At 39.6% G+C, this 26,771-nt stretch overlaps 3 protein-coding genes and 1 long non-coding RNA gene across 7 annotated transcripts; 3 read left to right on the forward strand and 1 right to left on the reverse strand.

Moving 5' to 3' along the window:
• Positions 1-271: 271 nt before the first annotated feature.
• emp3a (epithelial membrane protein 3a) lies at positions 272-4,484 on the forward strand. Of its 4 annotated transcripts, XM_027168887.2 has the most exons (6): positions 488-557; positions 806-882; positions 1,758-1,856; positions 2,064-2,166; positions 2,270-2,410; positions 3,768-4,484. In XM_027168887.2, the coding sequence occupies exons 2-6, from the start codon at positions 835-837 to the stop codon at positions 3,944-3,946; spliced, it is 570 nt and encodes a 189-aa protein (XP_027024688.2). In that variant the 5' UTR covers positions 488-557; positions 806-834; the 3' UTR covers positions 3,947-4,484. The 4 variants fall into 4 exon arrangements, with proteins under 4 accessions (XP_027024690.1, XP_027024689.1, XP_027024688.2 ...); XM_027168889.2 differs by lacking the exons at positions 488-557; positions 806-882 and adding an exon at positions 272-332; XM_027168888.2 differs by lacking the exon at positions 806-882 and having other exon boundaries at positions 399-557.
• LOC113657238 lies at positions 1,543-3,286 on the reverse strand. The gene is made up of 3 exons (XR_003444128.2): positions 3,150-3,286; positions 2,224-2,402; positions 1,543-1,847 (listed from the first exon to the last, which is right to left on the reverse strand). It is a non-coding gene; the product is annotated as an uncharacterized LOC113657238 (long non-coding RNA).
• A 126-nt stretch (positions 4,485-4,610) lies between the features above and the next one.
• fam83e (family with sequence similarity 83 member E) lies at positions 4,611-17,829 on the forward strand. The gene is made up of 9 exons (XM_047810278.1): positions 4,611-5,198; positions 5,349-6,137; positions 6,621-6,767; positions 9,849-9,973; positions 10,698-11,132; positions 11,352-11,408; positions 14,088-14,334; positions 15,080-15,271; positions 16,146-17,829. The coding sequence occupies exons 2-9, from the start codon at positions 5,676-5,678 to the stop codon at positions 16,317-16,319; spliced, it is 1,839 nt and encodes a 612-aa protein (XP_047666234.1). The 5' UTR covers positions 4,611-5,198; positions 5,349-5,675; the 3' UTR covers positions 16,320-17,829.
• Positions 17,830-18,123: 294 nt separating this feature from the next.
• On the forward strand, positions 18,124-24,850 carry tnfrsf9b (tumor necrosis factor receptor superfamily, member 9b). Its single transcript, XM_047810280.1, has 7 exons — positions 18,124-18,460; positions 19,064-19,180; positions 19,289-19,426; positions 22,480-22,552; positions 22,640-22,755; positions 22,844-22,981; positions 24,382-24,850. The coding sequence occupies exons 1-7, from the start codon at positions 18,337-18,339 to the stop codon at positions 24,495-24,497; spliced, it is 822 nt and encodes a 273-aa protein (XP_047666236.1). The 5' UTR covers positions 18,124-18,336; the 3' UTR covers positions 24,498-24,850.
• The last annotated feature ends 1,921 nt before the right edge of the window (positions 24,851-26,771 follow it).

Consider the following 26,771-nt stretch of genomic DNA (forward strand, 5'->3'; position numbering starts at 1 on the left):
AGCTGTAGATGCGGTGCTCAGAAACGGAGAGGGTTATATTTAGACATGTGTTCAGAAATGTAAGTAAAGTCAGTGATGGGACAAATTTAGTTAGAAAAACTTTTCCAAAAAAAAAAACACAACAAACAACAACACTACTGCGTCACTTCCACATCACATGGTTTTATTTTATTGGGTTAAACTTAAAAGGTTCACTTCATAAGCAGCAGATGTGGAATGTAATGCGTGTCTGGTTCTCGTTCTGGGTTTGGGATGGTCTCGTTTTTAATTTGCAAAAGATTTTTTTTTTTTTTAGTGAAAGTCAGTCGGTTGAGCTGTGGAGGAAACGAGTGGTAAGAACTTCCCTTTACAAACCAGCTCTACATTCCTTTAACATTCACATTGGTTTTTCCCCCTGGAAAGAAGGGGAGCGGATAGTGTGAGTAAGAAAGGGGTGGAGAGAAAGAGAGAGAAAAAGGGAGAGGGAGGGAGAGTGAGAGTGAGATGATCAGAAGAGAGGCAAGGGGAGGAAAAAGGGACGCAGCTTAAAGACATCTTGTTTCCTCGAGCTACATAAGGTAAAGTCCGACTGATCCGCATTTTAAAGATCTGACATTTTTTTAGCAGCTTGGACTATTTTGGAATGTTTAGACAACTTTTTCTGAACTTTTAAACACGACTGCATGAGTTTTCGAAAACGTCATGAACATCCCCTCGACTTGTGGCGATCTAAGTAGAGGGGATTAAAACTGACATTTCCATCAGCTTTATTATTACTATTATTACTTATTATTATTATTGTTTCCAATTGTTCTGTTTTTCAAAGTGCGTGACGAAAGAGAAAAAGAAAAACAGATGATCAGTGGAATGTCATTTAAACGGGAAGACCGGAGTCTGTGCCAGGTATCAAACAGGAGGGAATAAACGAGAGCTTGGGGTACTTACTTCCTGCCCCTGCAAATGGAATAACAAACTCCACCTCATTATTATTAAGGAGGAAACCTGTATTAAACTTTATTATTAGAACGAATGTTAACTCAATAACAAGCTCCATGTGACTCCATGGAATTTTGGGATGGTTGTGCGAGTGCATGCGTGTGTGATGCGGTCATACCGTTAAACCGTTACTTTTCAGCCCGTTTATTACTGAAGCAAGGCCAAGTGAGGCCCTGAATGGGCTCTCTGTCACGAGACGCTCGGCAAACTTCAGGCTAAAATTAAACTCTTACTGAAAAACACAAACTGACTTGAGCTTCTTTAGTCTGGAGCCACGGATCACTAATCTAACCACTTTATCCAGGGATGTGACATTTCTACATTTGTGGAACCAGTAAACTGTTTATTTACTCACACGTATGTGATAAAATGCTGACTGGTGGAGGGAAAAAAAAAAAAAAAGAGGATTTGAAACTGTGTAGTGACTTCACAGACATGTGCAGATTAATGTTGCCTCACAGCCCTACTATAAAAAGGGATAATTGCCATAATGCATGCTCCTGTGTATGGACTTAGCTGAAGATCAAAGCAGTGGACACACACTACACACATTACACACACACACACTGGTGTTTATACAACGCTTTTAAAACGCATGCTTCTTCAGACAGTTGAACTTGCACAGGCCAAAGTATACTATTCGTTTGGTGGAAAGATGATAGATATGTAAAGGAACGTGAGGGTAGACTCGCTGCTCGTCCCTTGGGGCGAGGAGCTGCAACAGAAGTTAGATGGAAACAAACAAGCTCAGTGCCTTTATGTATTTTTTTTTCCCCCTACAGAAGATCACAGTAAAGATTACGATGGCCTTCTTGTTGATGTTCGTGATGCTGCTGCATTTGGTCAGTCTGGTCATGTTGTTCATCGCCACCCTGGAGAAGGTACGATCGTTAGGTCGTCTGTTCTCTACAGTCATTTTCTGTTTGCATAGAAGTACAATATAAATAACAGCTTAGGAAAAATCTCGTGATCTGGTCGTTATATCAGATGATCCAACATGGGGTCAATGCAACGGTGGCCTATAAATATTTAGGACATGAAATCAGGCGACACGCGTGTTAATTTCATGACCTTTTACTATGTCACAGTCCTGGTGGATGTGGGATGGCGAGGACCGAGCGGATCTCTGGCACAAGTGCATCTCTGATAACACTACAGGCACCATGATGTGCACCTCTGTTTCTACAAACGGTACACAAACGCGTGATCTCTGAATCGTTACGAACACGAATGAACGACATTTCTTACTGTTTGTTTGTGGGTCTTTGACGGGGGGGTCTCACGTGTGTTGCAGATTGGTTGCAGTCAGTGCAGGCTCTTATGGTCCTGTCCGTGATCCTCTCCTCCATCTCCTTTATCGTGTTCATTTGCCAGCTCTTCACCACTTCGAGGAAGGGCCTCTTCTACGTCAGCGGCCTTTCCCAAATCTTTGCAGGTAAATATAAAGAAAATGAAAATGCAAATATTTTTCTAATATAACATATGAAGAATTCTCGATCATAATCTCTTTAGTTTCAAGGCTCTTGAAATTGACTCGTATCATTTATTTCTGCTCATCAATAAGAGTAAGAGTTTTTTGTTTGGAAGCATTTGGAAATTGAATCTCTTTTTTTTAATCAATAAGAGTTGTTAGGGGAGCCGAATAAGAGTCGACTCTTATTGATGAGCTGACTCTAAGCTCCCAAATGGCCATATTATTCTTTTCAGTGATTGATCTAAATATGACAATATTGTTTCATGATGTCTAACTTCTGATTAACACAAAATATTACTTTACAACTTATAAAATCCATTTAAATGTTGAACAGAATCGACTCGTTCACATCAGTACTGAAGTTTGAATTACACGGTTATTAGATCCTGAAGCAAAAATTACGTGTATTAAAATAACAGTAGATGTAGAATTCTGTAATAAAACTGAATCAAATTAAGTGTCATAAGTCTAGAGTCGACTCGTTTAGGTGAAAGCTGAGAGCCGACTCGTTCATGAACACCTTTATTATTAATATTTAATAACGAATAAACAATTATTAACGTCGCCCATGTACAAAGCAGTCTGAATGCAAGCTAGCACAGACCTAGCATAGCAAGCTAGCACATCAAGCTAACACAGACCGAGCATAGCAAGCTAGCACAGACCTACAGTAGATAGTAGTGTGTATTCAACACTTTACCTCAGTACAGAAGTCAACTGAAGTACAAAAAACATTCATAACAGCTTACATGATCCTTTTAAGTTAGAATATAAATAATTTACTAAACATTTTGATATATACTTATATATATATCATCTATAATAATAGTTTTCTGCTCACAATATTTGCGCATGCGTAACGAGCTTCAGACAATCCGCGTAATTAAGAGATGGTGCGGTCCATTGTAGGGGTGATTAGTTAAGAGATGGTGCGGTCCATTGTATGGGTGATTAGTTAAGAGATGGTGCGGTCCATTGTATGGGTGATTAGTTAAGAGATGGTGCGGTCCATTGCAGGGGTGATTAGTTAAGAGATGGTGCGGTCCATTGCAGGGGTGATTAATTAAGAGATCGTGCGGTCTATTAACTGGCTAACAAGCTATATTATTCTGACATATATTTACAGGACTATATTTTAAAAGTTCAGGATTTGTCTCGAATATTCCATTAGAACAAATAATTACACCGAGCAAACCTGTTATTATTATTATTATTATTATTATTATTATTATTATTATTATTATTATTATTATTATTATTATTTTGCTCATCAAACCATATCCTATTGTTAGCACATTTTCTACCACCTTCTTCTCAGGCCTGGCGACGTTTACAGCAGTCCTGATCTATACTTTCCAAAGGAAAGAGATCCTACATGACCTTAGGGAGGGTCATTTCGGCTACTGCTTCATCCTGGCCTGGGTGTGTGTTCCCCTGCTGTTCTGTAGTGGAGTTCTCTATGTCCACCTGCGCAAGAAAACACACACTGCAGCCTGAACGAATCGAATGCTGTGTCGCTTCGGAGTGAGTCGGTTCTTTGAATCGACACTTTTAGGTGAACTTTGAGAGTCGATTTGAGACCTTAAAGAAGCAACAGTTATTATAGTCAGAGTGCGTCCGAAAGATGGCGCTGTTGTCCAGCTCTGTGACGTAATCGCTCCAAACAATTATTATTCACAAAATATGTACATTTGAGTCTGTTGCACGTTTATGCACATTGGAATAAATGATTGCAAATTAATATTTGATTTTTTTTAAATAATAATAACCTTATTTTGATAATTGGACTGAAATTAATGGAAGAGTTGTTAAATGTCACCTTTTAGTAAAATATAGTTTGTGTTTTGACGTCAGTATTTTTTAACATATATTAACACACGTATTCATTGCTACAGTAGTTCTTTTAATAAGAGTTCTTTTAATTTCATTTGTACACTGAAATTTTATTTCTTTTCATATTGTCAGTTTTCGTTCTTGATATATTTTTTATAAAGTATATTACACAAATGTTATTAAAAGTTTTTTGTAATTATTATTATTGTTGTTTACATTTTTAATGCGTTAACATATGCTATATGAACATTTTTGTTACCGGTCATATAGGATTAAAGGATTGAAGGAACCAGACATACTGATCGTTATAAATTACATTTCTGTCTTTATTTAGTTCTAAGTTTATGTAAATTTATTTTGCACAAGACTACAGTGTAAATTTTGGTTCCTGAGTGTGTTTTTGCGGATTTTCTAGCTTGCAGGCAAGAAAAATTTTACATTCCCAGACACATTTTTATTTGTGAATGTAATGAGTGTGTCATCGCTGGTTCACCTGTAAGGCTGCCATTTATCACACACTCATTTTAAAGAAATTTCAAAATTCTAAATTTAATTTTCAAAAAGTCCAACAAATCATAAAGTCATCATGTAGTTCCTCATATTTAATCTGCCCTTCTGTTAGAAGCACAAGGTTTACCTCTGAACTATAGATGCTCTCTTCAGTGGATCTCTGACCTGCTCATCTGGTAGAACCAGTCATGATTTGTATAGTCTGAGAGAACAGAGAGAACTAGAGACACTTTGTGTTAACTGGAGAGAGGAACGCATACAATACGAATGGAAATATAATATCAGGATACGCCTCATAGAGTGAAGATTAAAAGACAGAAAGTGCAGCTTTCCTGCGAAGGCCGACTACTGCTGATTGTCGGCTCCCAGCGTACGGATCCATGGCGTATGGATGAGGGCTTTTCAGGTAGGTTATGTATCTTTAAAGTAGAGCTACAATAAATGACTGTAAATAAAATAAACATGTACTATATGTTGTGTGTGTGTGTGTGTGTGTGTGTGTGTGTGTGTGTGTGTGTGTGTGTGTGTGTGTGTGTGTGTGTTTTCCTCCCTGTAGCTGTTATCAATCCAAGTCTCGCTTTCAATATTACTTCCAAATTGCCCAACTTGTGTACACAAGGCACTCATGACGTGTTTGAGATAGGCAGAGAACATTCTTCAGTTTGAGCTTCCTCTCACAAGCTCCAGCACAAGCTCTTTGACGCATTTCCAGTGCATTCATTTTCAAAGGTAAACCTTTTGTGCTGATACAGCAAGGAGGAATGAAATGGGTGTTATGTTATTCTTCACATAACACCATGAGAGATATCGTCAGTACCACCATCATCAACACCACAAGTATCAACACCACTTAAAGAGATTTCTGCTGTTTATTTTGGCCACGATGTCCAAATATCAGGAGACGAGCCTAAATGAGAATGTTGTCATTCTTCCTGCAAACGAATCCAACCCAGGGTTTCTCTATTCTGAGCTGGAACGCAGTGCCCTGGAGTCCCTGTTCAGAGACGGTCCCAAAGCTTTCTACTCCAAACTGTCCGCACATAGACTCGAACCCTTTCTCTCCCCAGAGGAGGTGAACCAAGTCTCCAGCTGGGTGGAAGATCGTCACACGGAGGTCATCGAGAATGGCGATGTCGGGAGTGAAAACAGCTCAGAAACGCAGGAGATCTCGGGTCAGTATTTCCCTGAGATTTCAGACACACCAGCTCCGTGTCTGGAGCTCGGCTGGCCGGAGAAGGACAGATGGGATGGTGTGCAGCGAGTCATGATATACAGCAATCCTCCAATGGAGCAGGCGCCTCACATCCGTGAGGTGATCAGGAGGCTGCTGCAGGGAGCCACCAGGGTAGGTACGATGGTGATCATCAAAACTAAACTATAACTGGCTTGGTTCAAATCTCTTTTCAGATTGAAATAAATTCTCTCATTAAAATGTCATATGCAATAAAATATATTATTATGTTTGTTTCATGCTTCATTTATCTCTAATGTTCTATATTTCTGATGATGAGAAAGTGATGACAATTTCTCTAATAAAAAATTTACAATATATTTACATCCGAAATGTAAAAAGAATTTATATATTATATATATAACAGATCATCTGTAATTCTGTTTTTGCATGTTCACTGGTAGAAGCAGAAGCAGTGCATCGGTGTATTTCCTGTGCTTTATTGTGCTAATAACTAATGTTGGGAGTTTAAATACATTTTATACTCTTTATTTCCTGACAATCGCAAGTTTATCTGAGGTAAACAGATTAATCATCGCTCAATAATTGACATCGTGCCAGTAACAATAAATTAAAGCAGGTATTTTTTTTTTGCAGCTGATCGCTATTGTTGTAGACCGACTCACAGACAGCACAGTGATCGCAGATCTGCACTCGGCCGCTTTGCGAGGCGTTGTTGTCTACATCATCCTGAACCAAAGACCTGCACGAGAGAACCTAACACCAAACCAGCTCAAGCACCCGGTTAGTCAAATTTAAATGTGTCTCCTTTCTCCATAGCAACAATCACTCTGGTTTTTCAGAAAGTTCATTAAGCCAATTAGTCATTTCCAAACTTAAACCTGGTATCTAATAAATAAACAGGTCGGCACTCCTTACAGATCTGTTGTATTAACCCATGCAGCATTCTTTTACCCCTTCGTGTGCCAGAAAAGGAATGACAGTGATGCTTCACCCAAAGCCGAGAGCAGGTTACACCGCATTCATGCAGACTTTGCGCTTGACTGGAAGTATGTATACTGCAGATTGAGACTCTAGTTCTGTTGAACAGATTTAAGAAGGTTTCAGATGTTAAGGCACCTGTTCAGTGGAAGTAACATGAGCCGGAACGCAGGAGGTTTGTGAAATAAATAAACATCCAACAAGGAGTTCATTAGGAGTTCTGCAGAAGGTTTGGGGAACTGGTGTAGTCATGGAAGTGCCAGGGCGTGACCGTGCCACCACTACATATCTGCAGCTTAGTAACCCTAATGTTTGCCTAGTTTTAAAGATATATAAATAAACAATATTATGTTTTAGATATAAAACTTTATAACAGCAATATTACTATCATCTCTAGAGGTCTGGTTGCTCCACACAAAGCTGAACACCAGATTTAAAGATTTAGCCGTTTAGTTCAGGTCAATTTTTAGGTCTGCATTGACAAATCGTTCTACGTAAAACCCTTCGGAAAAGGTTTGCAATTATCCGAAAGGTTTTTTATGAATCTAAGAACCGTAACTATCCAAAGAACCCCTTAAAAATCTCTTGAAAAACCCTGCAATAAAAGTCTTTCCTAACAGAAAGGTTTCCAAGTAGAACTCCTTTTAGATATAAAAGTTATATAAGAAACCTCAAAGAACCCATTTTAATGATGTGTACATAAAATGTTTCGAAGCATTAAGGGTGCTTGAGGGTTCTTCTATCGAGGAAACCCTTAAGGTGTCTATGTAAAACCTTACAACAGTGAAAAAGAAAATTCAGTGTGTTTATTATAAAAGAAAAGGCTTTTAGGAAGCGAAGAACTCTAATTATCCTCTAGGGCCAGTTGTTCAAAGGTAAGCTGATCGGATTTTGGTTATCGGATTGGATCAAATCTTGAAAATGGGTTGTTCAAAAGGGGAAAGAAGGAATCTGGAATCCGATTAGATTACGAAATCCAATCCTAGTTTTAATCTGGATCAAACCTTCAGTTTGTGTTGTTCAAAACTTGTCAGTAGGATTTGGATAACTTTGATCCAAAAAAAAAAAACAGGATTATCCCGATCCCAAAAGGGGGAGGATTACAAGGTGGATTCCAGGAGGAAAATGTAGTAAAACTTTAAAATGGGTCAAATAATACATTTGTATTATTTAGTGTTTATACTTTTATTGAAGCAAAACTTTAAAACAAAACTTCAGATCCGCCTCCTAAAGGCAGAGCGTGGAGATGCTGCTCTCTCGTCCTCAGAGGAAAAAGAACCCTGAACATTCTTTATTTTGTTAACTATCAGACATTTACCCATTTTTTAAGACGTTTTCAAAATATCCACAATATATTTGGTAATGTATATTTATTTTTTATGACTCAGATGAGGGGTCATAAAAGAAATTATGAATGGAAGTGGATGTTTGTTATTTTTGGGTTTTGTCTCAAAATAAAAAAACTCTTACACTGACCCCATGTTGGCTCTTCTACCTGTTCTTTATATAGCTGGTAGCCCACGTTGTGATATGTTGTCCCATTTAGAGCACCGGTAATCCGGATTTGGTCACCTTCCAAGGGCCAGTTGTTCAAAAAATTTAATCTGGATCAAAATGATCCAGATTTGGAAATCCCATTTTTTCCTATTCAGGATCAGGTAATCCGTCTTACTTTTACGCCGGTTTTTCAAAGCAACAATTGATTGTTTCCCCCTGATCCACATACACCGTTTCCAAGGTGACCTAATCCGGATTACCTGTGCTCTAAATGGGACAACAAATGATACAAATGTACAGTATTATTTGACCCATTTTAACGTTTTACTACATTTTCCTCCTGGAATCCACCTTGAAATCCTTCCCCCTTTTGGGATCGGGATAATCCTGTTTTTTTTTTTGATCAAAGTTATCCAAATCCTACTGACAAGTTTTGAACAACACAAACTGAAGGTTTGGTCCAGATTAAAACTAGGATTGGATTTCGTAATCTAATCGGATTTCAGATTCCTTCTTTCCCTTTTGAACAACCCATTTTCAAGATTTGATCCAATCCGATAACCAAAATCCGATCAGCTTACCTTTGAACAACTGGCCCGAAAACGGTGTGTGTGGATCAGGGTGATCCAATCCAATGTTGCTTTGAAAAACCGGCGTAAAAGTAAGACAGATCACCTGATCCTGAATAGGAAAAAATGGGATTTCCAAATCTGGATCATTTTGATCCAGATTAAATTTTTTGAACGCACCTAAAGAACCATATGAATCACTTTGAAAACCCTTTTCCTACAGTACGCATCTAGACAAAAACAAAGCACTGATTCGGTGATCCTTCCGGAGAACGTATACAGTGTACAGAGCGTAGTCCTGTCAGAACGGGAATTTTCTGGGAAGTTAAGAAGCCTTGATTATTATGAATCCTTGTAGAACCTTTATTAACATGTTGTACAAACTCCAAATCATTAGTCATGTATTTTTCATCTGATATCTAGACTTTGCCAGAACACTTGGAAATATGTGGCACTTCGTACAGTCTTAGTACGGGTTCTCAGTCAAGAGAAAATGTTCTACGGTTTGTGGAACTTCTGAAATGGCGAAATGGTTCTTTGTGATGAGTCGTTTGTGAATGAGTTGACTCCAGTTGAACAACTCAGATCTTTTGGGTGAATACCGGAAATCTGATCTTTTCTTAACTTTGGAATTTTGGAAATAGAAAGCTGTCGAGTCAAAGAGTGAGTTGAGCTGTGATTCCACAAGGAAAAAACAAATGACCCTTTAGGATTGAACCTTCTTGTACAGTATGGAAGGTATTGATGTTAATTCTCCAAATGTCATTCCAACAACATGACAGTAATGACAATAACTTCTTATCCGCCCTTTTGACAGAATATAATAGTTCGGATTTTGGGTGGAAATACGTTCGCATGTAGCGATGGGAAGAAGGTGGTGGGAGAGCTGAAGGAGAACTTTATCCTGGTGGATCTGGACACAGTGGTTCTGGGCAGCTACAGGTAAGAGATATCTTCTAAAGTGGAAGCATGTGGCAAACCCAAGCTAGTGGCTGGAAAATCGGGGCAAAAAAAATTGTATAAAATAATGAACTTTATTACATATCTATTTGTGAGATAATTACATTAAAGGAGTAACATTTGCTTGAGAGGATCTTCAGTGGCCCATCTGGACAAACAGTTATGGATTCTACAGCGAAGCGCGTCCATGATAGAATGATATCAAGAGATAAAATGTTAAATATCTGTCAAATTCCAGATACAAAGAAGAAAATATTAATGGGCAATAAAACCATAAAATCTATTCTTCTTATTAGCTAGAACCTATTGTAATCATCTTTAGAAGAAGAAGAAAATTCTTTTCTTCACATACCCCAACTGAGGAGGTTGGGGTCAGAGTGCAGGGGCAGCTATGATACAGCACCCCTGGAGCAGGGAGGGTTGAGGGCCTTGCTCAAGGGCCCAACAGCGGCAGCTTGGCTATGCTGGGCCTTGAACCCCGATCAACAACCCAGAGCCTTAACCAGTTGAGCCACCACTGCCCCCTACTTGGTACTCTCTTAGAAACTCAGGGGTCTTTAAGGCTTCATGGGTTCTACTTTAATGTTTTCCTCAGAAGGGCAACTGAATAACTCTTAAAGGTTCATTTTTTTTTAAAGAGTACATCGATGCAAAATGAACTAGTTATGTTTTGCCCCAAACTATTTTTTCCCTTCCTGTTTTCCAGTCTGACCTGGTTAGACGCTCATCTACACCGTCAGCTCGTCACAGTCCTGAGTGGCCCGGCAGTGGAGATATTCGACAGGGAGTTCCGCATCCTCTACGCCGCCTCACTACCTGTTCCTGACTCCTGGAAAGCTGCCAAACCCAAGGAGCTTCCAGTGATTGATAAAACTCTTTACCAACCAGAACCAAATCCCCCAAGACAAGATCTGCAGGACTGCCCACCCAGCCCTCCACCACCCACTGCTGGCTCTCCGATCGACTGGGACACGCTTGGGGTCTTTCGGAAGACTAAGGTCTCTCCACAAGAAGACCAGGATTTACCTGAGTATTTTGAAGAACTGCCAATGTCACACAAAACAGGACCTGACTGGCACATTTGGCCTCCTGGAGCAGGTGTAACAGATCTTCATATCAATGAATGTCAAGATGAAAACAAGTGAGTGGATCAAGTTTAGGAATTTTTTAGCCTTGTTGATTCTTTAGTGCCGTGGTTCATACGACGCTACATTAAGGGCGTAACATTGCTTTTTAAGTTCAAGAATGCATTGGGAACTCTATACAGTTCTAAATTTGGCCTTAAGCTACAAATATGAGTAAAGAAAACCACTGCATAAATGCTACGTCTGCCTAACGTTATCATTTACCTCGGACACAGGTTACGTCGTTTTGTGCCTGAGCCGAGGCACACGCTGGATCATCAATCAATGTTTTGGTGAGTTTGAAAATTTTTCTTTAACCCTATTTGTGGTTATTTCTGGCTTCTGGACTCTCTTCTCTTCTGTCTAAGCTGCTGCTACTCCTATATATGGTCACTTTACAATACAGATTAGATTAGATTAGATTCAACTTTATTGTCATTCCACATGTACAATTACAAGGCAACGGAATGTAGTTTTGGTCTAACCAGAGTGCAATAGCAGCAAGTGCAGGATATACAGTTTGTACAAGACTAATATGGAGTGATTTAAAGATGTGAGTGTGTACTATGAACAAATATAGAGATCTACAGAAGGATATGTGCTGTAACAAAATATATGGCTATTACTATAAACAGTAATTTACAGATGTGTATGTTCTATGAATATAATATACAAATGAACATATATGTACTATGAATATAATGTACAGAAGAACATATTATATATCTGCTATGAACATAATATACAGAAGGGTGTGTGCTATAAACAAAATATATTGTTATTACGATAAACCGAAATATACAGGAGGATATGTACTATGGTCATAATATAATATATTGCTGTCATTATGAACAGAAATCAGGTGGGTATATACGATGGTAAGGCAATGGTGAGCTGCAATGCAATGCAATATAGGCACTTTATTACTATCATTTGTCACTTTACTCAATGGTCGATTTATTCAGACTATTTAATGTGAATTTTACTTGGTGTATTTATGTGTAAAAGTGTATTGTTATTGTCTGTGGTTATATGTTTGTTTTTCTTGTCTGTTTGTATATATGTCTGTTTTTATTGTCTGTGGTTATATGTCTGTTTTTATTGTCTGTGGTTATATGTCTGTTTTTCTTGTCTGTGGTTATATGTTTGTTTTTATTGTCTGTGGTTATATGTTTGTTTTTCTTGTCTGTGGTTATATGTCTGTTTTTATTGTCTGTGGTTATATGTTTGTTTTTCTTGTCTGTGGTTATATGTCTGTTTTTCTTGTCTGTGGTTATATGTCTGTTTTTATTGTCTGTGGTTATATGTTTGTTTTTCTTGTCTGTGGTTATATGTCTGTTTTTCTTGTCTGTGGTTATATGTCTGTTTTTATTGTCTGTGGTTATATGTTTGTTTTTCTTGTCTGTGGTTATATGTCTGTTTTTCTTGTCTGTGGTTATATGTCTGTTTTTCTTGTCTGTGGCTATATGTCTGTTTTTCTTGTCTGTGATTATATGTCTGTTTTTATTGTCTGTGATTATATGTCTGTTTTTATTGTCTGTGATTATATGTCTGTTTTTATTGTCTGTGATTATATGTCTGTTTTAATTGTCTGTGATTATATGTCTGTTTTAATTGTCTGTGATTATATGTCTGTTTTTATTGTCTGTGGTTATATGTCTGTTTTAATTGTCTGTGATTATATGTCTGTTTTTCTTGTCTGTTTGTATATATGTCTGTTTTTCTTGTCTGTGGTTATATGTCTGTTTTTATTGTCTGTGGTTATATGTCTGTTTTAATTGTCTGTGGTTATATGTCTGTTTTAATTGTCTGTGGTTATATGTCTGTTTTTCTTGTCTGTGGTTATATGTCTGTTTTTATTGTCTGTGGTTATATGTCTGTTTTAATTGTCTGTGGTTATATGTTTGTTTTAATTGTCTGTGGTTATATGTTTGTTTTTATTGTCTGTGGCTATATGTCTGTTTTTCTTGTCTGTGATTATATGTCTGTTTTTATTGTCTGTGATTATATGTTTGTTTTTATTGTCTGTGGTTATATGTCTGTTTTTATTGTCTGTGGTTATATGTCTGTTTTTATTGTCTGTGATTATATGTCTGTTTTTCTTGTCTGTTTGTATATATGTTTGTTTTTATTGTCTGTGGCTATATGTCTGTTTTTCGTGTCTGTGATTATATGTCTGTTTTTATTGTCTGTGGTTATATGTCTGTTTTTATTGTCTGTGATTATATGTTTGTTTTTATTGTCTGTGGTTATATGTCTGTTTTTCTTGTCTGTGGTTATATGTCTGTTTTTATTGTCTGTGATTATATGTTTGTTTTTCTTGTCTGTGATTATATGTCTGTTTTTATTGTCTGTGGTTATATGTCTGTTTTTATTTTCTGTGGTTGTATGTTTGTTTTTCTTACACCAATCAGGAGTAGCGCTCCTAATTTCATTGTATGCATAATACAATGACAATAATGGCATTCATTCATTCATTCCTAGTTTGTATACAACATTTATATATCAGAGGTGGGAGTAAGTCACACATGTGCAAGTCACAACTAAGTCTCAAGTCATGAATGTCAAGTCAAAGACAAGTCGAGTCTTTTTTAATATTTGTCAAGCAAGTCTCAAATTTGCGACTTAAGTCTGACTCGAGTCAAGTCGATTCAGACTTAAGTCTGACTCGAGTCAAGTCGAGTCCCCCATCTCTGAATCATTTAACTCAAGTCTGAGTCAAGTCTCAATCATGAATGTCAAGTCAAAGTCAAGTCGAGTCTTTTTTAATATTTGTCAAGCAAGTCTCAAGTCTCAAATTTGCGACTTAAGTCTGACTCGAGTCAAGTCGTATGACTCGAGTACATCAGATGCTCCACATAATCTAAATCTAATAGTATGTTGATTAAAAAATGCGATTAGTAAAGTCGTGTGAGGTTTTATGACATTTCTCATATGATTAATGCTCATTAATATGTCTGCTTTTGTAAAAGGTCCGCACAAAAACCAGAGCGACATCCATACGGGTTTCTGACAGAACGTAACGAGGGACTGGGCATGCTCAGGCACAGAGACCTCTGGATGGAGAGGAAGTCGATGGAAGGACCTTTCCAAGATTTTGGACCTTTCTCACACACTCAAAGACATGACTATCTACCTAGCTTGGACAGGAGTATGGGGGGAAATACCATCCCAGAGGAGACGACACCTGGGTCAGATGCAGGTCCACTCAATCACAAGGTGCAATAACACATAACATACCTGTATATATTTTCACATTGACTCTAAGACCTGACCATATCTGAGGGCAGACCCAGGGAATCTAAACTCTAAATAAACTATCAGAAACCTTGAGTGCTTTGGTCTTCCCTATAGAGGAACCTGTAAAGGTCCTACAACAAGTATTTTTTATTCAAGATACAATTTGAATAAAGAGTTTTTCAGTTGGGTCTCTGGAGAAAACCCTTATAGGTTCTATGCACGTGGCAAGTTCCCCTCATCGTGCTGAGTGTTTTGATATGTCACATGTCACATGTTGTGCTAACTTTTTGATTTCCCTTATTTTGGGGGCGGGGCTACACGTGACGTCAGTTCCCCTCATTGGACTGAGTGTAATAAAAATAGATAAAGATAAAAACAATATAATATACAACACATCAAAGGCCTGACTGAAGTTGTTGAAAATCCAAACTCCAAATTATTGGTAATGATTTTCTTCTTAATTCATAAAACCTATTAACATTTTAAACCCATTTAAAATTCAGCTCAATCTGTATTAATGCCCTTGGTCCAGATTAATGCCCCTGGTCCAGATGAATGCCCCCAGTCTGGATACTTTTGACATTACAGTAAACATTACAAGGCAATATAATATAAGGAAATATATTCTAAGTATATAATTTTGAAATGTTTTGACAATTTACAGGAAAGTACGAAAATAAGAGAAAACTTTCTAACTCTTGTGGGGTTTTTTTCTTTCTTCCAGAAACCCATTATTGTGTGTGTTCCTCAAAATGAAAGATCTTGGCAACTTGGTGATATCCTGAAAAAGATCAGCAGTGATCAGAGCACCAAGGGCCTGCAGTCAAACATGGCCAAAAATCCAATCAGCAAATCCAGTCTGGACCTGAGTTCACCAGGACCCGAGACTCTGCAGAGGAGCCAGAGTCAGGCCAATGTGTGTCAGAGTTACTGCATGCTTAATTGTATCGCTGACTTTATTAGTTATTACACTGCACTCTTAAATTCAGTACCTGAAGGTTCTAAGCTAAGAACCTACAAATAACATTTAAGGTTTTCTCCATGAAAAAAAGCTCTAAAAGGTTCTACATTCTGGGCCTTTTTACACCTGGTCACTTCATGTGTTGTCTCTGATCCGATAGCCTGTCTGATTTGTTAAATCTGTTCCGTTTACATCAGGCCACATGAACGCGTCTCGGCGAATCGGATATCGATCCGATCTTTTTACTCCCACCCAAAATGCTAATATATTTTACCTCATTTCCGGGGGAATTGAAATGGAACACACTTTGTTGTATGTGGTTGCTACAAAAAACAACATTTACTGATTGCTGCATTTTCGCTGGAGGCAGCAGTGCATTTTAAGACCCGTCGAGACGCCTGGGTGAAAGATCAGAGCAGCGCTGGTGGGAAAACGTGTTTGTTTCTGGCGCGATGGACGACTCGCGAGTCACCTGCGAGTGACGTACTTCCGTTTGGGAGGAGTGTAGCGCTGACGTATGTGGCTTGAACGACCACATGCATTTACACCTGTCCAGTTGCATCTGAAACGCGTCCCAGACCACCTCCTGAAGGGGTTTGTACCATCGGATTTATATCCGTCTCTAAAACGTTTCGGAGGACATTTAGACCTGGTCTTTTTACCATTGGGTAGCTATCTGATCACAGAACACACAGGAAGTGACCAGGTGTAAAAACCCCCTCTAGCACTATAGTGGTATTATACAGTATGTGTGAGATACTTTCAATATCTACAGTATTCATTTCATCTAAATGTCTTGTCTTTTCTTCTGTAACTTTCTATGCTTTAGTTATACGACAGTTTCCCGATGACTCCGGCTCTAGCGCTGATAAATAAACGCAACAACGAGGTCAAATCTTCACTTCTGAGAAGTTTGCAGCCGCTGTCCAGACCCCGCAGTTTCAGCTTTGGCCTGAAGAAATCTGCTTTCCTGAGGGAACGCGATAATGACGAGGACAAATGAAGAAATCCTGACCGGATGAGTACGACCTGACGCAGAAGATGATCACGGTTCTGACATCTGGACGTCTTTAACCGTTACTTCAAGCCAAGCGACGACCTTTTATTCAATGAACGATCGAGGACATGTGTTAATAAATCACCTGAACTAAAGACAAAGTGCCTGTAATGTCTCAGTGGTACAGTATGGCGTTGGAAGTTCATAGTACCAGAAGGACATTGGGCCAAAAGAAGGAATGTTTATTAGAATCATCACATTTTACCTACGTTTAAATCTTAATGTTTCACATTCTCCGTATTTCTTGTATATGTCTCATCGTCCAAAGCTCATTGTCCGTATATGTCTCACCGTCCAATGCTCATTGTCCATATATGTCTCATCGTCCAAAGCTCATTGTCCGTATATGTCTCATCGTCCAAAGCTCATTGTCCGTATATGTCTCACCGTCCAAAGCTCATTGTCCGTATATGTCTCATCGTCCAAACCTCATTGTCTGTATATGTCTCACCGTCCAATGCTCATTGTCCGTATATGTCTCATCGTCCAAAGCTCATTGTCCGTATATGTCTCACCGTCCAAACCTCATTGTCCGTATATGTCTCACCGTCCAAACCTCATTGTCTGTATATGTCTCACCGTCCAATGCTCATTGTCCGTATATGTCTCATCGTCCAAAGCTCATTGTCCGTATATGTCTCACCGTCCAAACCTCATTGTCTGTATATGTCTCACCGTCCAATGCTCATTGTCCGTATATGTCTCATCGTCCAAAGCTCATTGTCCGTATATGTCTCACCGTCCAAAGCTCATTGTCCGTATATGTCTCATCGTCCAATGCTCATTGTCTGTATATGTCTCACCGTCCAAAGCTCATTGTCCGTATTTGTCTCACCGTCCAAAGCTCATTGTCCGTATATGTCTCATTATTCGAGCAAACCACATCCTACTTTTATTCAGTTTAGATTTTCCCGGACATCGTCTTTCTCTCACTTCTGATAGGAGCTCTTGAAGTTAATAAGTTGTCGTGTTATAGAGAAACTTTAACGTATAAACCGGTTTGTCTTGAAGATGTCAGAGAAGCTAAATCTGTAGCTTAAATCTTAAATAAATAACTTCTTACAGAAATCTACCCCGTATCATTGTCGTATGTTTTACGTGGAAGCGTCCGCTTTACGTGTCCCTGTGAATGAGCTGTCGCTATAGAAACAATAAAGTATATGGAAGATCGCATGAATATAAATCCGTGACTGTCAGAGCTGCTGTTTATTAAAAAATTAATTAATCAACACCTTCTGACCAATTAAATCTTTCTGGCTCAAATAGCGATGAACATTTTGTACGTGATCTCCAATCCATCTGTAATACCACAACAACCCATTAACAAGGTCTCCTCAGGATCTTCCACGGCTCCGAGTCGCCTTACAGTACCTGTTGAAGAGTTCTAGCCGAAGAGAGAAAGTCTTAAACCCATTTAAAAGAAAAAAAATAAACTACCTTTTATTTAAAAAAAGGAGCTCTAATAGAGCTCTGCTTGGGAAATATAGACCTTAAGGGTTCTTCGGTTTAACTCCATGTTGTCTCAAGGGGAAAGAACCGTGTTACAGATTTAACGACGTTATTTTCTACGTCTTTCATTAAAAAAAATCCCTGTGGTGTATTTACTGTTCTCCTTTTTAAGAAACTCCCAAGTGCCTTTATAGGAAACACACACACACACCCACACACACACACACACACACACGTGTTCACATATTGCAGCAGTATTTTATACTGACTCATACATGGACTTTAGCACATATATGTGTGTAGGGGCTTAGTGGGGTGTGTGGGGTAATAAGATCGAGGGAGTGACGGTAGTGTGTGCATCACCGTGACATTTGGGAAGTTACATCTGTGACATCATGTGTGACATCTCTACACTCTAATACTTTAATTCAGACTGTGTACGGAGCTCAAAAACACTCTGACCATTAACCGTGTGTGTGTGTGTGTGTCGTGCATGTCTTATACACCCTGAGCCATGTGGCTGCTTCTGACTCTGTTGCTGTCGCTGTCTATGGGATCACATGAGGTGGAACCAGGATGTGATAAATTAATTCGCCCTCCATCCTCCACTGAGTATTGCTGTGTGAGATGTAAGCCAGGTAAGTGACAAACGACAAAATACATGCAGTGTGTAACTACAAGTGGATCGATTACTGTGAGTCGTGTCTCGTTTTGTGCCGATCTGTTTCAATGTATAGAGACTGCTGAGCTTTTAGCAACACTAACGTTTATTACTCACTCTTGCTGGTACCTGTAGAGCGGGAGAAAGTGATGAGATATAGAACCCGGCAACCAGACAGAGAAACAGACATCGAGAAGGAAAGAAAAAGAAAGACAGAGAGAGAAAGACAGATATAGACGGTGATAATGAGAGAGCAAAAAAAAAAAAAAGCAGACACACACAGAGGGGAAAGAGAGACATGGGGAGAAATAAAGAAATAGAGAAATTGAACTAGAGGAAGAAAGAGAGAAAGAAAGAGAGAGGGGGGGAGAGGGGGAGAGAGAGAGCAAGAGAGAGAGAAAGAGAGCAAATTAAAAGAAAAACAGACAGAAAGCAAGAAAGAAAGAGTTTCCAGAGTGCACGTGTCACAAAAGTGAGAAGTATAGTGTGAAAGTATCTCACACACACACACACACACACGCACACACGCACACACACAGAGAAACTCAGCAGTATCTGATACAGTTGTTTCCTGCTGCAGGAAACCGGTTGGTGAAAACTTGCGATTCAAACAAGGAGGTCCTGTGCACACCGTGTGAGAACGGAACATACACCAGGACCAACACTGAGTACTGCAAAAGATGCACCGAATGCATAAGTAAGAACAAAAAATCACGCTTACACACACCCGGCTTTCTGTCACACACACACACACACACACACACACACGGCATTATTGAATACTCAAACATTTGGTCTGTGGCAGGTCCACTGAAGGTGAAGACGTTCTGCACCGCCAGCTCTGACACAGTGTGTGAGTGTGCTGAGGGATTTCAGTGTGGAGATGAAACCTGCTCCTTCTGCGTCCAGCAGTGTGGCAAAGGAGAAGAACCTACAGACCAAAGTGAGTGACTCATCGCTTCATAATGACCTTCTGTTAGAAACACAAAGACAAAGAAACATACAGAAAGGACAATAGAGAAAGAGCAGGACAGGAAGGTAATGTGAAAGTGAAAGAAACAGACAGATAGTGAAAAGGGAGAGGCAGTGACTCAGCTGTCCGGACCTCTAGGGGAAGTTCATTCCACCACGAGTCTTGTCGTATACTCGCCTCTTACCCTGAGAGATGGTGGACCCAGTCGAGCAGCGCTGGTAGATCGGAGGTTGCGTCTCATCTTATTGAATCATTTTGTCGTCCGACTCTTTTGACTCCCAAACGGCTCTTTTCTTTTTTTACTCTAACCCGGACGTGATTTCACCAGTGATTGCTCTTGCTTCCCAACTTCCAATTTAGTCAAAATACGCAACATAAAACCTTATGCAGAAAGTAAAAAGTGATTTCTACGATAGAAACGGTACCATAAGTTTCTCTATTACCCCCGGCCCAACACTGCAAAGTTCGTAGAGGACGCTTCTGAAACCGATTTGCTCATATACGTCTGCGTACAGACCCGTTTCCGCATGACTTGAAGTGACAGAAAGACCCGAATTGTGGCAAAGTTTTACAAAGACAAAAATCACACCTGGCAGTAATGCCAATGCTAATTGGCTACCGTTCGATCGATAGCAGGCATGTGTACATGACAGATACTACTAATACACTGTTGGGGCAGTCTTGGCCTAATGGGGGGCAGTCGTGGCCTAATGGGGGGCACTCGTGGCCTAATTGGGGGCAGTCATGGTATAATGGTTATAGAGTCCGACTCCTAACCCTAAGATTGTGGGTTCGAGTCTCGGGCCGGCCACGACTGAGGTGCCGTTGAGCAAGGCACCGAACCCCCTCAACTGCTGGGCGCCGCAGCATAAATGGCTGCCCACTGCTCCGGGTATGTGTTCACTGCTGTGTGTGTGCGCACTTTGGATGGGTTAAACACAGAGAACAAATTCTGAGTATGGGTCTTAGCCGTATGTCACGTCACATCACCGATCATGCCGAGACAGTTGACTGATACCATTTTGACTTTGAGATTCCGTGATTCACCACAGAAAATATGAAGTAAAAAATATATGAGAAGATGCTCTACTATCTAAGGGCAAGACATGAAGGCAAGAGAAGTGCCCAATTGAGCTAGGGAGCGCTAGGCAGGACATCCCTAAACCAAGATTAGTTTACAGTGAAAACTAGACATCAATGGCTAGAAATGACTAAGGACATAAAATGTACTGTACAAGAATTGAGTTCTGTACTCAACTCCACGCAAGGACGAGGTAACGTTCTCATGGCTTGAAGAAAATCATCTAAACCCCTGAAACCGTAGCAGAAACTGTTTCATTAAACCTTCTACTTACTACCTTTCTACCTGCTCTGCATAAATAATTCTAATTGTTATTCCTTTATCAAGATGATTTATTTCTATTCTTATATTGTCACACACACACACACACACACACACACACACACACACACACACACACACACACACACACACACACACCCTTGTCAAGCTGTACAGATGCTCAAAAGGAAAACGATAACCAACCAATATACTGTAAGTCGGCTCAATAATTCGACTCAATGAATCAACTCATTATACATTACCAAATCTGATCACACACACTTGTTCCCAATATCTCTCTTATACACACACACACACACACACACACACACACACACACACACACACACACACACACACACACACACAGTGACAGTGATGCTTTAATCGTGTCTTGATTTTCCGGTTGCGACAGTTGTTCATTACCTACTTATCGAGTTTGCCTTAGTCCAGTTCTGTCTGTTTGCTGATCGTCTAACCCCATTGTGGCTTGGAATATCACTTTACTATGTTTGTAGTTTTGTCTGTTTGCGATTTGAAGAATAAAACCACACATATTTAATCTGTCCGTGTCGGACACTTATCATGTTACTAGCTAGCAACGAGATGCGATAATTGAAACTAGCTAGCTAATGAAACTAGCTAGCTAATGAGACTTGCTAGCTAATGAGACTTGCTAGCTAATGAGACTTGCTAGCTAATGAGACTTGCTAGCTAATGAGACTTGCTAGCTGATGCTGGTGGGATTCAGTTATATAAATACAAATTTCCTCTCCTTAAACCGGGGGTCGGCGCCGCTATATCGTTTTTTACCTTTATGGAAAGTGTAGAAAAAAACTGTAGTGTGTTTATTTATGGAATCGATGAACTGCTACCGAGTAAACAAAATTTTATTTCTGCAGGCAAACAAAAATATTTTGAACAGTTTGAACTAACCTTAACAAAAAAGACGCCGGGTCGAAGGTCACTTTCTAATAAAATGTTCAATGTCTAATCGAGTCCTCACCGTATTCATGACATCAACATTTTAACTTGCCGGCTGCGGCGAACCAAACACGCGTCCGCTTCTGTGTCGGATTTCGCAAGTCGGCGGTTATGACGCGTATTTTGAGCGACAAACAAATTAAACACGGTTTATTTTAGTTACAAGAGCATCATAATCTTAGGATTTAGAATTACATTTTTTTTTTTAAAAACTAACTAACTAAAATAAAATCAATTTAAATTAAATATTTATTTTCCAAATCTACAGGGAGCCACAGCAGAGGGATAAAAGAGCCACTCACGGCTCCGGAGCCGCGGGTCGCCGACCCCTGCATCAGAACACTAAACCTCAGACATCGTACATTCATTCATTCATTCATTCATTCAGCTACTTCTAAAGGGCAACTTTAATTCAATTTAAGCTTGAAATTAGTCATGAGATGAAATCAGTAACGAGCGGCCAGTGAGTCGGATTATTCGGCTCATGACTAGTGACACTTTTTGAACAACTCCTTCGGATCACTTTTCGATTCAGGACGAACCCTGATTAAATAAGTAAATAAATATGAACTAAGAGCAGGTTTATGACTTCTGCATGATGTCACTGGAACAATATTTCACGTTGTGTGTTTGTCGCTAATAAAAATGTCATTGTGAAAGACTATAGCAGTAATAACCTAGATGTCTTTATTGACAGGAGATTGTCAGCCTTGCCCTGCAGGAACATTCAACAGTCAGATACATCACCACTGCATTAAGTGGAGCAGCAGGTAAGCCAAGTCTCAAACACAAGCTGTTCCACGTCTGTGTGTGACATGTCAGTCATTTGTGTGACCCGTTCTGTGACTCCTCCTCAGCTGTCCGTCAGCGGATCAGCAGATCGTGGCCGAGGGGACGGCCGTCAGTGACATCGTCTGTGCCGAAATAAAACCCACCGTACCGAACGAGATTCCATCGAACCCTGACAGCAAAGGTGCGTGTACACATAAAATGGCGCTTCGTTAATTATTTCTGTACTTTGCTACGAGATAATCATGTGATTGTGACCGATTTTTTTGTAGATCCGGGGATGAAGCTGGTCATGGCTATAATTTGTGCCTGCTTGATCGTCAGTTCAGCGATGCCGCTGTGCATGGCCATGTACTTTAAAAAGGAAAAGACGGAGAAGACGCCACTCGGGCCTGTGGAGACTCCAGCTGGTAAGTAAAAAAAAAATGTGGTTAAAGTCTGATAAATCTCCATAATTACTCTAAAATGTGCCAGTTCCTCTCATATAGTGTCTGATTTCTATTATAGTCTTTTACTTTTTTTTGGACTGATCCAAATTGTACAGGATCCCAGATTCAGTGTGTGATTATCGTGTGGAATGAGATTCTGTTTTTCAGTTTCCAATCACTATCCTTCACTGTGACGTTCCCAGTTGTTCTATGTAATTCCTGGTTTTAAATTGGTTTCCCAGTTGGTGTTTGATTCAGTGGCTTAGTGGTTAGCACATTTGCCTCACACCTCCAGGGTTGGGGGTTCGATTCCCACCTCCGCCTTGTGTGTGTGGAGTTTGCATGTTCTCCCCGTGCCTCGGGGGTTTCCTCCGGGTACTCCAGTTTCCTCCCCCGGTCCAAAGACACGCGTGGTAGGTTGATTGGCATCTCTGGAAAATTGTCCGTAGTGTGTGTGTGTGAGTGAATGAGAGTGTGTGTGCCCTGTGATGGGTTGGCACTCCGTCCAGGGTGTATCCTGCCTCGATGCCCGATGACGCCTGAGATAGGCACAGGCTCCCCGTGACCCGAGAAGTTCGGATAAGCGGTAGAAAATGAATGAATGAATGAATGGTGTGTGATTGTAATTCCAAGCTGTTTAGTGTAGGTCCAATCATTCAGGGTAGGATTCCCAGTTATTTTGTGTTATTCCCAGTTGATTAGTATAACATTCCTATTGGTTAATGCGATTCCCATGCACTATAAGATTCCCATTATTAGGTGTGTGATTAACCGTGAGTCTGTCAGTCACCAGCTGATGTGAGATAAGACAAGTCTTTTTACAACCTGTTTGAGTGGTGGCTCAATGGTTAAGGCTGTGGGTTGTTGATCAGAGAATCATTGTTCAATCTGCACTGTCGGGCCCTTGAGCAAGGCCCTTAACCCTCCAGGGGTGCTGTATCGTGGCTAACCCTGTGCTCTGACCCCAACTTATAAAAAACAATATTTGGGGCAAATAAAGGCTTCTTACTTTCTATCTATCTATCTATCTATCTATCTATCTATCTATCTATCTATCTATCTATCTATCTATCTATCTATCTATCTATCTATCTATCTATCTATCTATCTATCTATCTATCTGTGTGTCTGTCTGTCTGTCTGTCTGTCTGTCTATCTATCTATTAAATTCACTGCAACTTAAACTCAGAGTATTTCAGCTTCTACAGTGTGGGAAATAACACAACCAAGAGTTTTCAAACTGTCAATATTTTCATTAACAGTCATTTATAAATGATTAACCAAGCTATTGTGTGTGTGTGTGTGTGTGTGTGTGTGTGTGTGTGTGTGTGTGTGTGTGTGTGTGTGTGTGTGTGTGTGTGTGTGTGTGTGTGTGTGTTCAGCACGGCTGAGTCTGGTCCCTGAACTGGAGCAGTGCACTTTCTGTTTTCCGCAGGAGGAACACGGCAGTAATTCGTCTCTGCTCCTGGATGATAAACCATTTGAGCTTGTTGTCTGACACGAGACTTCCTACACTGATATATTTGTTTGTTTTTTTAATTTCTATTATAAAACAGAGTTCTATTTTTGGCACAGCTTGATCATATAGATTTTAGGATCTGCCTGGTGCAGGATTACTAACTTATCTCTAAAAAAAAAAGGCTGTAAAGGACATTTTGCATTTTTTTTTGTATTATTATAATGATTTTCTTCGCTCTGTCACTACTTTAATTTATTTTATTATTAGGTTGATCTGACAATGTTTTGACCTGATTTCTGTATTTCTTTGCATTGCAAAGCACTTCGATTTTCATATTAAATGTAAAAAGTAAAGAAAAGAGGTGCTAACTAAATAAAGATTATTATTATTATTACAAACAAAATTATGCCTCGTTCCTACTATGACTAATGAGTGGTTAAAAATGACAAAGAGTGGGTGGAAGTAGCAGAAGCAGTGTGACCTCGTTCAAGGTGCAGTGTGTGTGTGTGTGTGTGTGTGTGAGTGTGTGTGGGTGGGTGTTTGGGTGTGTGTGTGGGTGGAGCGAATCCTCGTCTAAGCAGATCTAGAACAATGACGCAGATTGACATCTAAACAATCCAACGTGGCAAGAATTTCCCTCTCTGTGATGAGAACAAAGAGCTGAAGATGGTGTCAGTCGCAGCGCCGCGTCGCGTTAACGCCGTCTAAAAATAACATATTATTCAGAGCTGATGTGAAACCACAACACGATCTAACAGCGAAATTTACTTTGTGAGTGCGTAGCATACAGTGCAGGTGTGCGAAGAAAATCGAAATAAATAAATAAGCAAACAAACAAACATTGTATAAATGGGGGGGGGGGCACAGTGGCTTAGTGGTTAGCACGTTTGCCTCACACCTCCAGGGTTGGGGGTTCGATTCCCACCTCCGCCTTGTGTGTGTGGAGTTTGCATGTTCTCCCCGTGCCTCGGGGGTTTCCTCCGGGTACTCCGGTTTCCTCCCCAGTCCAAAGACATGCATGGTAGGTTGATTGGCATCTCTGGAAAATTGTCCGTAGTGTGTGAGTGTGTGCGTGTGTGAATGAGAGTGTGTGTGCCCTGTGATGGGTTGGCACTCCGTCCAGGGTGTATCCTGCCTCGATGCCCGATGACGCCTGAGATAGGCACAGGCTCCCCGTGACCCGAGAAGTTCGGATAAAGCGGTAGAAAATGAATGAATGAATGAATGAATGAATGAATGAACGAATTAATGTATAAATGCACAAAATACACCAGGGCATTAGCCTTGTGTTTTTTTTATTGTATGTACTACATAAAAAGTATTTAAAGTCAAGCAAGCGTTTTTATTAAAAAAAAACAAAGATATTTCTCCTAACATCAAAACAGTACAAAACAGACGAATGAAAAATAACCAGGAATGCTTTTGTCGTGTAAACGGTTTTAAGGTCAATATGATATTCTTTCTATCTGACGAGTTCGAAGCCCTTACGTCCCAGTTTTTTTGAGAACTGCCATTAAAAAAAACCCTGTGTGTAAAATTATTTCTTATTATTACCTATGAATGAAATAAAACCAAAGCCCTTACAGCACAACAGGAGAGAGACGTACGCAGCGATCGTTAGAGATATTCCACAGATCCTGTTACAAATCTCCGAAATCCTCCCTCCTGAAACCTGGAACAGTTCCTCAGCATCTTATAAGAGCAAAGCAAACAAACGGCCAATAAAATCACAGACAAGTTACATCATTTATTATTTTGTTGTTGGGCGATTTAATGTTTTTTTTTTCTTCTAAAACTATTCAGACATTATTTATTTATTTATTTATTTATTTATTTATTTATTTATTTATTTATTTTTGAAAAATAATTTTGGATATTTTTCTGAAATATTAGTGGGTTCGTTTCCTGACATTATTTTCCGGAGGCATAAACAACACTAATAAACAGTACAGTTAACTGATGTGCTATAAGATTTTAATGACAGTGAAGTCAGAAACACACTAATAGACTTTTATTCCATGTGAATTACCTACAAATGAATAATCTCTATTCTCCAGCACAGAAAGCGCGAAGGACTCGTGCGTCTCATCCGACGTTTTTAACGTAAGATTTTTATTTATTTTTTTGGCTTATTTATATTTTAAATTCTGGTTTTAAAGCTCTGAGCATGTCATTTCTGCCAGGTATCTTTTTTTCCTTCCCTACAATCCCCACTATTTGAAGCCCAGATACTCGGAACGATGCTAATTTCTTTGTGTGTATGCTAACGAGTTGTGTTAATAAAAATGAAACGGAGCTGGTTATACCGGCAAA

The sequence above is a fragment of the Tachysurus fulvidraco genome, chromosome 2 (assembly GCF_022655615.1).
Source record: "Tachysurus fulvidraco isolate hzauxx_2018 chromosome 2, HZAU_PFXX_2.0, whole genome shotgun sequence".
Classification (NCBI taxonomy): domain Eukaryota; kingdom Metazoa; phylum Chordata; class Actinopteri; order Siluriformes; family Bagridae; genus Tachysurus; species Tachysurus fulvidraco.

Bases quoted from the DNA above. Each gene is read 5' to 3' on its own strand.
- emp3a (XM_027168887.2), top strand. From the start codon at position 835: ATGATCAGTGGAATGTCATTTAAACGGGAAGACCGGAGTCTGTGCCAG. The intron at 883-1,757 runs GTATCAAACAGG...TTCCCCCTACAG, and splicing joins AAGACCGGAGTCTGTGCCAG to AAGATCACAGTAAAGATTAC. The intron at 2,411-3,767 runs GTAAATATAAAG...CCTTCTTCTCAG, and splicing joins CCTTTCCCAAATCTTTGCAG to GCCTGGCGACGTTTACAGCA.
- fam83e (XM_047810278.1), top strand. From the start codon at position 5,676: ATGTCCAAATATCAGGAGACGAGCCTAAATGAGAATGTTGTCATTCTT. The intron at 11,133-11,351 runs GTGAGTGGATCA...CCTCGGACACAG, and splicing joins GAATGTCAAGATGAAAACAA to GTTACGTCGTTTTGTGCCTG. The intron at 15,272-16,145 runs GTGTGTCAGAGT...TCTATGCTTTAG, and splicing joins GGAGCCAGAGTCAGGCCAAT to TTATACGACAGTTTCCCGAT.
- tnfrsf9b (XM_047810280.1), top strand. From the start codon at position 18,337: ATGTGGCTGCTTCTGACTCTGTTGCTGTCGCTGTCTATGGGATCACAT. The intron at 19,427-22,479 runs GTGAGTGACTCA...CTTTATTGACAG, and splicing joins AGAAGAACCTACAGACCAAA to GAGATTGTCAGCCTTGCCCT. The intron at 22,553-22,639 runs GTAAGCCAAGTC...ACTCCTCCTCAG, and splicing joins TGCATTAAGTGGAGCAGCAG to CTGTCCGTCAGCGGATCAGC.